At 51.4% G+C, this 13,441-nt stretch overlaps 1 protein-coding gene across 2 annotated transcripts in view; it reads left to right on the top strand.

Moving 5' to 3' along the window:
* LOC117878866 (phospholipid-transporting ATPase ID-like) overlaps window positions 1-13,441 on the top strand; it is a 121,313-nt gene that overhangs the window by 80,899 nt on the left and 26,973 nt on the right. For both annotated transcript variants that reach the window (XM_034773493.1, XM_034773492.1), the window contains exons 15-20: window positions 93-258; window positions 2,454-2,642; window positions 3,121-3,236; window positions 7,207-7,371; window positions 9,841-9,952; window positions 12,509-12,614. In XM_034773493.1, coding sequence (XP_034629384.1) covers window positions 93-258; window positions 2,454-2,642; window positions 3,121-3,236; window positions 7,207-7,371; window positions 9,841-9,952; window positions 12,509-12,614 — 854 coding nt within the window. The remainder of the gene's footprint in view (window positions 1-92; window positions 259-2,453; window positions 2,643-3,120; window positions 3,237-7,206; window positions 7,372-9,840; window positions 9,953-12,508; window positions 12,615-13,441) is intronic.

Here is a 13,441-nt window from a genome sequence, read left to right as displayed (position 1 = left end):
GGGGGGGGGGGGGGCAGTCATGGGGGTGGAGAGCCCTATGAGCGCGGCGAGGCGGCAAGCTGCCCGGCTGACCCTAAGCCTCACCATTGCAGCACACAGAGAAGGTCGATTTCTCATACAACCAACTGGCCGACCCAAAGTTCGTGTTCTACGACCACAGCCTGGTGGAAGCCGTGAAGCTGGACGATGCCGCGACACACGGGTTTTTCCGGTTACTCTCGCTGTGTCACACCGTGATGCCAGAAGAGAAGAAGGCAGGTGAGCGTTGCGGAAGGCACCGATGCGGCTGTCACGGCCTGTACGTCGTAGCAGTGCGCTGGGCCGTCATTTCTCTGCAGACACTGGTACGGGTCCACTGGGAAATCATCTGCAGATAAGGTGACCAAATGTCCCCACTTTATAGGGACAGTCCCAATATTTGGGGCTTTGTCTTATATGGGAGCCTATTACCCCCCACCCCCAGTCCCGATTTTTCACACTTGCTGTGTGCTCACCCTATCTGCAGAGCCCTGCAAATCCGCGGAGATCCGCTTTATATCCGCAGATACCCACATCTGCAGATGTGGTAGGGATGCCAACTTTTGCACACCTTTGCCCTGCCCCTCGCCCCGCTCCTTCCCTGTGGCTCCACCCCTGCCCCACCCCTTCTCTGAGACCCCGCCCCCCACTCACTCCGTCCATCCTCCCTCTCACTCTCCCTCTCACCCACTTTCACTGGGCTGGGGCGGGGGGTTGTGGTGCAGGAGGGGGGCCCCTGGGCTGAGGCCGAGGGGCTTGGGATGCGGGAGGGGGCTTGGCTGGGGCATGGGGTTGGGGTGCTGATTCTGGGAGGGACTTAGGGTGCAGGAAGAGGCTCTGACTTGGGGCAGGGGGTTGGGGTGCAGGAGGAGGTTCAGGGTGCGGGTTCCAGCCAGATGGCGCTTACCTCAGGCAGCTCCCTGTTGGTGCAGCAGTGGGGCTAAGGCAGACTCCCTACCTGCCCTGGTTCCACGTGGCACAGGGGCGACCAGGCAGTTCTGCGTGGTTCGTGCTGCCCTCACCTGCGGGCGCTGCCCCCACAGCTCCCATTGGCTGCAGTTCCCGGTGGGGGCAGGGGCAGTGTGCAGAGCCTCCCTGGCCATCCCTGCGTTTAGGAACCGGACATGTCGCCACTTCCAGGAGCCACATGGAGCCAGGGCAGGCAGGGAGCCGGCCTTAGCCCCACTGCGCCACTGACGGGACTTTTAACAGCCTGGTCTGCGGTGCTGGGTGGAACCGCCAGGGTCCCTTTTCGACCAGGTGTTCCGATCAACATCCAGATGCCTGGCAACCCTAAGAGGTGGCTGTATTGTTTGCCATCTTTGCGATGGCAGATTGGATGTGGATCCAAATTTGTTTATCCACACAGAGCTTTAGAGCAGCGGTTCTCTACTGAGGATTCGTGGCCCTCTGGGGGGGCTGTGGTTTCAGGTGGTCCCCCCACAAAGCCCTGAGCCCCGAGGGGGCTGATGCCTGGAGCACTGAGCCCTGGCATCCCCTTCGCGGAGCTCCAGGCTTCGGCCCCGTGGGGCCATGGACCCCCTGAAACCGGCTCACGGCCCCCCAGGGGGGCATAGATGCCTGGTTCAGAGCTGCTGCTCTAGATGGCGCTGGTGCGGATCGGATGTGGATCCAAATGTTTGTATTCACACAGGGTGCGAATCGCCCGAGTCAGTGTGTGGCTGCTCGTTAGCTGGCGTGGCTCTGCGGGTGCCTCGTGGGGAGAGGACCCCAGGAGACTCCCAGGCCTTGTGGCTGGCCAAAGTGCAATAACTACTCCAAGGAGCGCAAAGGCTCTGCAAGCCGAGAGCTGCTGGTGGCACTGGCCCCCCAGAGCCGATGGGAATAAAGCCACGCACTGCATCCTCCCTGCACCAGTCAGCAGAGCTGAGCTCATGCAAGGGGCAGTGCCTGCTGCATCCTGACAAATGGGGGCTCATTAGTCATGCTAATCCCACGCTCCTGTCCCCCCAAATTCCATCTAGGGCCGAGTCCCGTTGCCCTACTGAGAGCTGCGGCAGGCCTGTCCTTTGGGATCTGAAAGGCATTAATGCCAATGCGGACGGTACCTGGGGTGGTGAAAGGCTGAGCAAAGGAAACATTCCTGGCAGTGAGATCCCTTGGGCTGCGGAAGTCTCCCAAGCAGAGGGAGATCCTTCCACTAGATGGAGGCTAGGAACCAGTCTTGCACTGGCTCTGGGGGATGGATTCAATGGGACCTAATGGAGCTGCTCTGTCCCTGACGTGTGTCAGTCTGTGGCCTGTGAGGAGTGTGTCTGTGTGCGGGTTTTATTGCATCTGGCCGGTATACGGACGGACCGGAGATGAGCAGTGGCTATAGAATGCCTCAGCCCTTGTGTTTGGTTCCCATCAGGAGCAGGGTGATGATATCTAGGACTGAGATGAACATACAGTGTTTCTTCCTTGCCTGGCAGGTAACCTGGTGTATCAGGCCCAGTCTCCGGACGAAGGAGCCCTGGTCACTGCCGCCCGAAACTTTGGCTTTGTGTTTCGTGCGCGAACCCCCGAGACTATCACTGTGGTGGAAATGGGAGAAACAAAGGTCTACGAGCTCCTGGCTATTCTGGACTTCAACAACGTGCGCAAAAGGATGTCTGTCATCGGTGCGTTCCCGTCACTCCCCTTCCACTTTTCTGCTCGGTCAGCCTCTCCAACTCGTACTCCTTGTGCCGGGTCTCCTTTTCTGTGGTGTCCAGATCCTGCAGTGATTAGCGTGGGGTAAATGTATTGATAGAGTGGAAGTGACCAGGGACTTCACTGGGAGCGGGGCCAGGTCTTCAGTGGCAGACGTCTCTTGGCATCTGGATATTGATGTCCTTGCCCCCCTCCCCTACTACATGCTTCAGCAGTGCGTCTGCTCAGGTCACGAGGGAGCAGTGCGTGTTGGGCAGCCTGCAGTCTGTGCCGCCACACCTCCGTATTAAAGACGGGAGTGGCTGCATTCTCCTCCATTCTGTGCAAAGCAGGTGTGAGCCTCACCCCTGGTGGCCCGCGTTTGAATGTCTCTACACACACTTGATGTGATGGCTGCAAAATGCCGCTGTCTGGGTTTTGCAGAACTTTTGTTCCCATTGCTTTTAGTGCGAAGTCCGGAAGGTGACCTGACCTTGTATTGCAAGGGCGCTGACACCATTGTCTATGAACTGCTGGATGCTTCCTGTGAATCCCTCAAAGACGAGACCATGGAACACTTGAATGTAAGTGCCCCCTGCAGGGGAACCCCTCTGCAGATAACGGGCAGGGTGGGGGTCCCCTGTTCTCGGTGAGCGTCTCTGATGCCACCACTGGAGCTGGGAATGGAACCAACACTGAGACTGAAAAGTGGATGGTCTCTAAAGCAACCCTAAAGGCATCTCCCTGGGAGATCGGCAACTAATATGTAACTTACTGTGGAAAGGAAAGAGTTATTCTGTAAAGACTCAGGGGGCCATTGCCTGAAAAACACGTTCATCGACTCCTTACATTTAGTCGTGTTTTGGAGTCTGGATAATTCAGGCAATTGGTAACGGGCTCTGAGCCTTTCCTCTTTCTAAATACAACCCAGGTCAGCAGTAACCGCAGATCTGACCGTTGCTCTTCGTTTTTGTGTCTTTTGCTAGTTGCTCTTCGAATTCTCTTCTGCTCTACCTAATTATACTTTTACACTTGACTTGCCAGAGTTGATGTTCTGTGCTATTTTCCTCAGTGGTATTTGACTTCCAATTTTTAAAAGGTGTCTTTTGTCTCTAACCACCTCTTTTACTCCTTTGTTTAGCCATGGGGGCATTTTTGTTTGGGGTATACATAGAGTTTGAGCCTCTATTATGGTGTTTTTAAAAGTTTCCATGCAGCTTCCAGGCATTTCACTCTTGTGATTGTTCCTTTTAACTTCTGTTTAACTAGCCGCCTCCTTTTTGTGTAGTTCCCCTTTTTGACGTTAAATGCTACCATCGTGGGTTTCTTTGGTATTTTTCCCCTACAAGGAAGTTAAATTTAGTTACATTATGGTCATGGTGACTTAGCTAATCACCTCTTGGATCAGTTCCTGTGCTGTACTTAGGACTAAATCAAGAATTGCCTCTCCCCTTGTGGGTTCCAGGACTAGCTGCTCTAAGAAGCAGTCATTGATGGTGTCTAGAAATTTTATCTCTGCCTCCTGTCCTGAGTTGACATGTTCTTAATGAATATGGGGATAGTTGACATGCCCCATTTTTCTTTGGTTTTCTGTTTTTGTAGCCTCCCTAAGCTCCCTGAGCATTTCACAATCACCGTCACCATCCTGGTCAGGTGATGGATAGTACATTTCTACTGTTATACTCCTATTTTTGGAGCATGGAATTTCTATCTGTAGAGATTCTGTGGTACAGTTTGATTCAATTAAGATTCTTACTATGTTTGTCTCTGTGCTTTTTTCCACATATAGGGCCACCCCCACATCCCCACCTCTGTGACCTACTCTGTCATTCCTGTATATTTTGTACCCTGGTATTATCATGTCCCACTGATGATCATTATTCCAAGTTTCTGTAATGCCTATTATACAGTAACTCCCCACTTAACGTCTGTAGTAAGTGAAGGCAACATAGTAAAGGCCTAATGAAGGCCCAGTATGAGGCCTGAACCAAACTAAAGTAATGGTCAAGGCTTTGCTAGCATAGAAAGCAAAGTGAAGCTGTGAGCAAAAGGCAGGCCCTGCTCACAGAAGTTGGCAAGGAAAGGGCTGATGTTGCAGAAAATATATATTCATTTAGTATAGTTATAGTATAAACATGGTACCAAGACATTCCACAGATAACATGGAACAGACCGACCCATCCCAATGACAGGGGCAAAAGGGTAAAGTGATGGATAGAGATGTTTTGATCGAACCAACAGGTACAAGGTGTGAGGCGGCCCCTTACTGCATAGAGGGGTTGTACCTTGCTACGTAGAGGGGTTGCACCTCAATACGTCAGGAGTGATGTGTAACTTGTTTGTACTGGTGTATAAGAATGTGTCCCTGGGGTGGTGTCTTTGTCCGGCCACGGGGGCAGTGGAAAGTCCCGCCACTGAGCCGGGTCCTTGCCAAGAGGCATCTATTAGTAGTATGCCCGGTAGACTAAGTAATCTACGGGGAACTGCAATTGTGTCCGAGATCACAATAAACCTGGCCGAGGGGCCTTTGTATCTTAGTAGACTCTGTGGTTATTGGGGATTCTCGTCGGGTCTGCTGTGTCAGCTATCTGCGCAGAGCTGGGGCAGCACACAGAGGGAACACACGCACGCAGCCGAGTGATAGCAACAGGAGAAAGCAGAAGCACCACACCGGTAGCCTCTCACAACACTGGTGACCCCGACATGAGAATATATATCTGGATATATATATATTTAATTACTATACCTTAACTCCTTACTCTATAAAACAACTTATCTATAGATACATATATCCATATATGTTAAGGCACAGTAATTAAATACATATATCCATATATGTTTCTATGTATCTATAGATAAGTTGTTTTATAGAGTAAGGAGTTAAGGTATAGTAATTAAATATATATATATCCAGATATATATTCCCATTTAGTAATAGATAAGTTAAGATAAGTCATGTTCCGGGCATAGTTTGTATGTCCCCACAAAGCTCTTGATAAATATCCGAGAGACTGCCAAACCCCACATATGTGTGGTCCCGGGCCTAACATTCCCAGGCCCACCATATGGGATTGAAAAACTAATTGGATAATAAAAGCTGTCTGCCAGTCGTACGAGGGAATGTGCAGACTGGACAGACGGATGGGGCATGAGTGTTACTTAACGTTACTTAAGTCTCACTTAACGTTGCTTCGATGTTACGTCCCGGGTCCATTACAGAACATGCTCGTTTAAAGTTGTTCAATGCTCCACTATAATGTCATTTGGCCGCCTGCTTTGTCCACGGCTGGCAGCCCCCCTATCAGCTCCCCTACCCCCCCCCAGTGCCTCCCACCCGCTGGCGGACCCTGCGGATCAGCGCCTTCTCCATGCTCCCCCCGCCTCCTGCCCGTGGCAATCAGCTGTCTTGCGGCATTCAGGCGGCAGGGGAGGGAGGCTGTGCACCATGGACAAAGCCTGTACATAATGCCTTTTGTCTTGCAAAAAAGAATTTCCCTGGAACCTAACCCCCCATTTACATTAATTCTTATGGGGAAATTGGATTCGCTTAACATCAGTTTGCTTAGTGTCGCATTTTTCAGGATCATAGAACGTTAAATGAGGAATTACTGTATCTATAGCCTCAATTAATACCCAGCGCTCAAGTTCACCCATCTTAGTATTTAGAGTTCTTGCATTTGTATATAAGATACAATTAACAAGATAATATTATCTATCGGGGCCTGTGCTCACCCCCAGATGGCACTGGCCAGAGCCCAGGGCCCCAGGTAGCGGAAAGCCCCCCAGGAGGGGTTACACTGGCACAAGCGTCTGCAATCCCTGCTCTGCCAGGCGGCCTGCAATGGGATAGCGGAGTCCCAGCGCAGTGAGACAGCAGGCCAGCGCTGGCGGAGGAGGTGCTGAGGACGCAGCACATTCCATAGGCAGCTGAAGGCTGCCCTCCCCCAGTGGAACCCACCGGAGGAGGATGGTGGCTGTACCACCTGTCCTCCCTGAGGGAGAATCTGAGCTTTCCAAAAGGAAACGTTGTTGTTGGGATGGTTATGACGAGCACTGGGTCCAGATTTTCAGTCACTTATGCGGTGAAGGTGCAGATGCGATTGCTCATTGAAATTATGTATGCAGTGACTGTTGTTCAGTGCAAAGAAAGCATGCAGTCACACCAACGGTTCTGCCAAGCAATTGCATGGACACAATTCTGAAATTCTGGGAGTAGCTCTTTTGTGTGTGTTTTACGTAGGCCTCATCCAAATACCAGTGACATAGGTGCCATGGTAATGGAAAACTTTAGAGTCAAAGCGTAGGAAAACCCTTTGGATTTGGTCTTGTATGGGCAATAGACTGCAGTTAAAAACGGATCTGTTCAAGAATAGATCTGGATTTCCAGTTGCTGGTGAGTTTAAAGTGCTACATGCAAGTTTTCATCCGTTTCATTGCAGAAGTTGGGTTGGCATCTTTCAGGTGAGAGGGTGTTTGTAAATAGCGCTCCTTGCAGATCAAGCGAGAAGAGTGCTCCACCGCATGGACCTCACCTGTCCCACCCATGTCTTGCAGGAGTTTGCAGGTGAAGGCTTGAGGACACTGGTTGTGGCCTACAAAAACCTGCAGGAAGACTACTTTGAGGAGTGGCACAAACGTCACCATGAAGCAAGCACTGCCCTGGATGGACGGGAAGAGAAGTTATCTGAGTTATACGAAGAGATTGAAAAAGACTTAATGGTTGGTCTTTCATGGAATCTGGGTCAAGTGGTGGGCAGGCAGCCGGGAGGTTGGTTCATCAGTAAGCAGATCGCTATGACTTTACATAGGTTGTGTAACTAAAATGGCTTTGATCATGGCAGTCCTGGGTTTTCACTGACACCTTGGTGAGCGTCCAGGAGTTGGCTGGGAACAGTTTATATTAACTTGTGTGGTTGTCTGATTAGGTGACTTGTGATGGGTGAACACACTAGAGGTGATATTTCATAGCTGTCCCTTGTATGTTCAAGCAGTTGAATTATTCTTCTTCCGACTTCTAAATGACGAGCTGTAACAGCCCTGTCCTGAGTAGCTCCTGGGTCCCTCTGCATTTCTGGAGGAGCCTTTACTCTGTTCTATCAGCCTGGGAGAGGAGAGGGGTGTTTGTGTCAGCTTGAAGTGAACGCAAGCGATGACTGAACTGTGATCTGCAAGCACAGTCCTCCTGTGAGTGCTGCTGCTGCTTTTTGAATGCCCCTGGGGTTCACCTGTGCGTGCTGCTAGCTGGGGGAATGAATGAAAAGAAGCTACATGCCCTGTCTGAATGGAGGCCATGCAGCTTTTGCAATCACAGCAGCTCTTATGAAATCTTGGAAACTCTACAGCTGCGTTGTCACGCTCTCCAAGAAGGTTTCTGTTTCCTGTGGGCCTGTGTGCGCACCCTGGAAAGAAAGGACTTTATTTGCAGGAAGGAACTGGGGGAGGGATAGCCCAGTCGGTGAGGGAGAAAGGAGAATCTGGTGTGGGGGAGGAAGTAGGAGGGTCCTGGGTCATGCCGTCTCATGATCCTGCTGAGAGCTGAGGACAGGAGGTTTTCTGTGCAGTGTCAGGGGCCTGTAGAAGGAGCTGGGAGGCAGTAAGGGGAGGTGGGGATGGAACCTGGTTAAGTTCAGAGATTTTAATAACACGTGTTCAGCTTCATGCTGATTGTGTGCAAAGCAAAGGGGAGAGTCATGGAAAGGAAGCTGTTCCCCTCCCCCTTCCGTGGTTTGTACGCCAGATCGGAGCAGGCAGGCAAAGGCCAGCAGAACTCCTGATGCTGCCAGGGCCGGCGCAACCCATTAGGCAACCTAGGCGGTCCCCTAGGGCGCTAACATTTGGGGGGCGGTGACCGCGGTGGCTGGATCTTCGGCCGCTGCAATCGGGGGCGGCATTTTGGGGGCGGGACCTTCCACCGTCTAGGGTGGCAAAAAAGCTGGCGCGCTCCTGGACACTGCCCATGGGTTTTCCCCACCATCCATGTGCAGTACCAGATACCACAGCTCCATGGTGCTTCACTACAGCTACGGAGAGAGCCTGGCCACGGGAGAGCTCAGGCCTTCATCCCACGGCCCTGTAGCCTCCGTGTGTTGGGAATTCATGAGTACCCATGGGCGCTCTATTGAGCTCTGCTTGAGGAGGACCGAAACTCTTCCAGACCAGATTCAAAAGGCGGCGGAGGGCTTGCAGCTGCCTGGGTGAGAGAGGCTTCCACGTTACATCTATGACAGCCCTGGGTGACCCAGCCCCAGAATGCTATTGCATGCAGGGCGTCAAAGCAGACCTTGCTCTATGCTGTGACAAGCAGGAGTTGTTTAGTCTTTTTCACCTTTTCTTTTCCGTTCCATGCTTCCCTCACCTGATCACTCACTAGCCGGCTGGTTATGAATACACCGTTAGGCCACAGGGGATCTGGAGCAAGCCCCATGTGTAACTGATTTAATAAGATGTGGTTCAGAGACCCGGGTAACTGTCAGCATGGGTCACAGGTGTGCATTCTGGAAAGGCGAGTGTGCTTGCTGTGACACTGTCTTGGATTCCAAGGAACGAGACAAGAACAGCTGATGGAGGAGATGTCTGCCCTTCAGGATAGCAGTGGTCTCTCAAACATAGCGTAGGAGATTTTGCTCCTGAAGCCCCAGTCAGACCCAGGCACTGGCTCAGAGCCTGAGACCTGAACTCTGAGCCTCCCCCAACAGCAGGTAGGAAGCTCTGTCTAAAAACCTCAGCTAGAAGCTAGAACCGAAATCTCATTTGCGTCTGATCATCACCTCCCTGGGCCACGTCTCACCAAGATTCGAGGTCAGTGGGTGTTCCCAGCAAGTAGAGAAAGAGACTCTTAACAATGTTTGTGGCCTGATACATCCGTGTGGACAATATTCCTGTCTGTACGTTCCCGCGCTGTGCTGCTGCAAGTGCAGGGTGGGTGGAGAAAGAGCGAGGCCTCCAGTCCTGCAAGCAGGGACCTGAGTGATTTGTGCACACGGGCCAGCCGGGTCAGTGGGGTGCTCACAGGCAAACGACTTTGTGGGACCGGTGCCTAATGCGTACGATAACTAGAGCTGAGTGGAATCAAGTCTGGGCTGAGCCCTCAGCACGGTGAGCGCTGCTGGATGGACGGAGCAGATGCGACTGCGCTCCTCTCTGGTGCTGACCACTGGGGATCTCACCCATTTCCCTCTGTCTTTGAAGCTGCTAGGTGCCACGGCTATTGAGGACAAGTTACAAGATGGAGTCCCCCAGACGATTGAAACCCTGGCCAAAGCCCACATTAAAATCTGGGTTCTTACTGGAGACAAGCAAGGTAAAGGAGATGGTCTGGGACAGACACGCAGGGCTATGGGCTGCTGCCTCTGACTCTCCTCTCCTCTCCTCTGGATAGGCTGTTCCCTCCATTGCCTGCATCCTGTTTACTCAGGCAAAACTCCATGGGTCTGAATGGTCAGACCCACGGTGAGTCCTGAGGCTGCAGGCACAGACAGCCCCCTTGGGCACTCCAGTCTGTCTTGCCACCCAGGACATCCTGCCTTTGTGATAGATGGTCCCTTACTCCAAAAATCACAGCACTATTCAGGTTACTCCCAATCTCAAAGGGCCAGTCACTTACCCCAGGTCAGTGGTATCTTAGATCTCTCACCAAAGACAGTGCTTGTAGCCAATCCTGTAATAAACTAATTAAAGGTTTATTAACTAGGAAAAAGAAATGAGAGTTGTTTACAAGGGTAAAGTAGGTAACATACGCACATAAATGAGTTACAGTCCTAGGCTTGGTCGACACTACACACTTACTTTGGTATAATTACATCGTTCAATGGTATGAAAAATCCACCCCCCTGAGTGATGTAGTTACACTGACCTGGCCCCGCAGTGTAGACAGCGATAGGTCAGGGGAGAAGCTCTCCTGCCAACATAGCTACTGCCGCTCGTGGAGGTGGAGTGAAGCCGGTGGGAGAGCTCTCTCATTGGCTTAGAGCATCTTCACCAGACATGCTACGGCGGTGCAGTGCGCCAATGTAAATTTGTAGGGTGGACCTGCCCATAGGTTCCAAAAAGTAACAGAAGCTGCTGTAATGTGCAAGCTCTAGATGTCCTTTAGGGGTAACGCAAGCTAAGCAGCTTGGGGATCCCTCGCTCATACTTAGAAATACTGCCCTCGCCAAATGCCAAGCAGCACGTGATACAGATCCTTCTGGTCGGGGATTTTATTCCCTTCCCCCACAGTTCAGACTGTAAGGGGACATGGGTTTGCGTACTTCAGGGGGGTATGGGGAGCAATCCACAAAGTCTCCTGTCCACTGATGTTCCCCAGTGGTTCATCTGGTGTCTATGGGCGTCCTTCTGTTGGGCAAGGGACACCGCTAGTGGTTCACTGGTATGTCACACCTGGTAATGCTCCTCTCCTGACTGGGGTTTCCAGTGTCATAGCAAACACTTCTCTAGTTACAGAGCAAACCCTTCCCTGTTCCCTATAGCAGGGGGTGCAGCTATTACCAGTGAGTTCAATGCCGGCAGCAACTCGCACGCAGTTCATAAAGGGCAAACGCTCCACACTTGCTTAGACACGGAACATCTGTTTTAGCAATGCTAGCACCCAGGGGAGCCAGTGGGTTTCCAGCTGTGCATTTGTCAGTGTTTTCAGTGAGGCCTCGTGGCCTTGGCATGAGCTGGCACCTGGACTGCCAGGCTTACCGCAGCATTTTTCTGTGGGGCTTTGTTTTCCTAACAAGAACTAAACAGCAAATAGTAACAGAGGGTCCTGTGGCACCTTTGAGACTAACAGAAGTACTGGGAGCATAAGCTTCCGTGGGTAAGAACCTCACTTCTTCAGATGCAAGTGATGGAAATCTCCAGAGGCAGGTATAAATCAGTATCGAGATAACGAGGTTAGTTCAATCAGGGAGGGTGAGGTGCTCTGCTAGCAGTTGAGGTGTGAACACCAAGGGAGGAGAAATTGCTTCTGTACACCTCAACTGCTAGCAGAGCACCTCACCCTCCCTGATGGAACTAACCTCGTTATCTCCACACTGATTTATACCTGCCTCTGGAAATTTCCATCACTTGCATCTGAAGAAGTGAGGTTCTTACCCACGAAAGCTTATGCTCCCAGTACTTCTGTTAGTCTCAAAGGTGCCACAGGACCCTCTGTTGCTTTTTGCAGATTCAGACTAACACAGCTACCCCTCTGATACTAAACAGCAAATGGAACCACCCAACCTATATCTGCCCCTCTGGTCCCCCCCCCCCCCCCCCCCCCCCCAATCTGGAGAGCTCGTTTCTATTGCGCCTTTCTTCCCCAAAGAGGCCAATGGCTTTTTGGACACGGGCCAGATCCTTAGCTGGTGTAGATGGACATTGTTCCTTTGATGTCAGCAAGCTCAGGATCTGACCCTTTTTTACCTTCCGTCCTGCTGAAATCCAGCCACTTCTCGGGCACAGGGCTGAAGGCAGCATGTTGCAAGGCAGAGCAGGCAGGGGAAATGCCGTCCAAGGACGTAGGGCAAAAGGCTCCTCAGAAGTGCCCTTGTATCATCAGGGTCCACGCACCGCAGACAACCCACGTGCAGTAAATTGCATGGGAAAGTCAGTGCATCCACTTCAGCAGTACAAAGAGCTGAGCCTCTTGTGCCGCGATGTCAATCTCTGTGGCCCTAGAAAGCCCGGCCGTTGTGAGCCTGGTGCTAAGACCATCCGGCCAGATCTCTGGTTCCTTTAGAACTGACAGCTGTGTGTGGCCCAGGCCTCTCTCTGGTGAGATGCACAGTACTTGTCAGCCAGGGAAATGCCCCAAGGAGAGGGCAGGGTGGCTGGGTAACCGACGTCATTCCTGTCTGAGTCTGAATGAAATTGTTGATTTTTCCAGAGACTGCCGTGAACATTGGCTACTCCTGTAACATGCTGCATGATGACATGAAGGATGTTTTCATTATTGAAGGCAACACCTCAGAGGCCGTGTTAGAGGAACTCAGGTAAACAGCCAGATTGTGCATCGCCATGTGGTGTTTGTCATAGAGAACTGGAGGGTGTTTGTGCCATTCAAGCCTTCTGTCTTCATAGGATCATAGACATGGAACAAGAGACCTCAATAGGCCATCTAGTCCCGTCCCATGCACTGTGGCAGGATTATGCATTATCTAGACCACCCTGACAGGTGTTTGTCTAACCTGTTCTTATACATCTCCAATGACAGAGATTCCACAACTTCCCTGGGCAATTTGTTCTAGTGCTTAACCACCCTAATGGATAACTTAAATTTCCCTTGCTGCAATTTAAGCCCATTGCTTCCTGTCCTTTCCTCAGTACGTACTTAAAGGCTGTTATCGTGTGCCGCCTCAGTCTTCTGTTCTCCAGACTAAACAAACCCAATGTCTTCAATCTTCCCTCATAGGTCATGTTTTCTAGACCATTATTCCTTGTTGTTGCTTTTCTCTGGGCTTTCTCCAGTTTGTCCACATCTTTCATCTAACACAGTTCACCAAAAGTTAACTCTAGACTGGCTGTCTCTGAAAGGTCCGCTCTGATTCAGCTAGCAGAGATGGGCTTGATGCAGGAATCACGAAGTGAAATTCTGTGGCCTGTGCAAGTCTGACTAGATGATTATGAATGGTCCATTCTGGCCCTAAAATTGATGTAAAAAAGGACACAGTTGACCACTCTGGAGCGTCATGGGCCAGAGGGTCTGGGGCCACGATGCCTTTAGTTGTGGACATAAAGTGGTTCTCGCTGCGCCAACAGGTCATCCTTGTTCTGGTCCCGTAGCTGGATGCTTTTCTCAGCTTGTCTGTAGGGAGGAGCT

This window comes from Trachemys scripta, chromosome 6, assembly GCF_013100865.1.
Source record: "Trachemys scripta elegans isolate TJP31775 chromosome 6, CAS_Tse_1.0, whole genome shotgun sequence".
In the NCBI taxonomy this organism is placed as follows: Eukaryota; Metazoa; Chordata; order Testudines; family Emydidae; genus Trachemys; species Trachemys scripta.
This window is presented reverse-complemented; position numbering and strand designations above follow the sequence as displayed.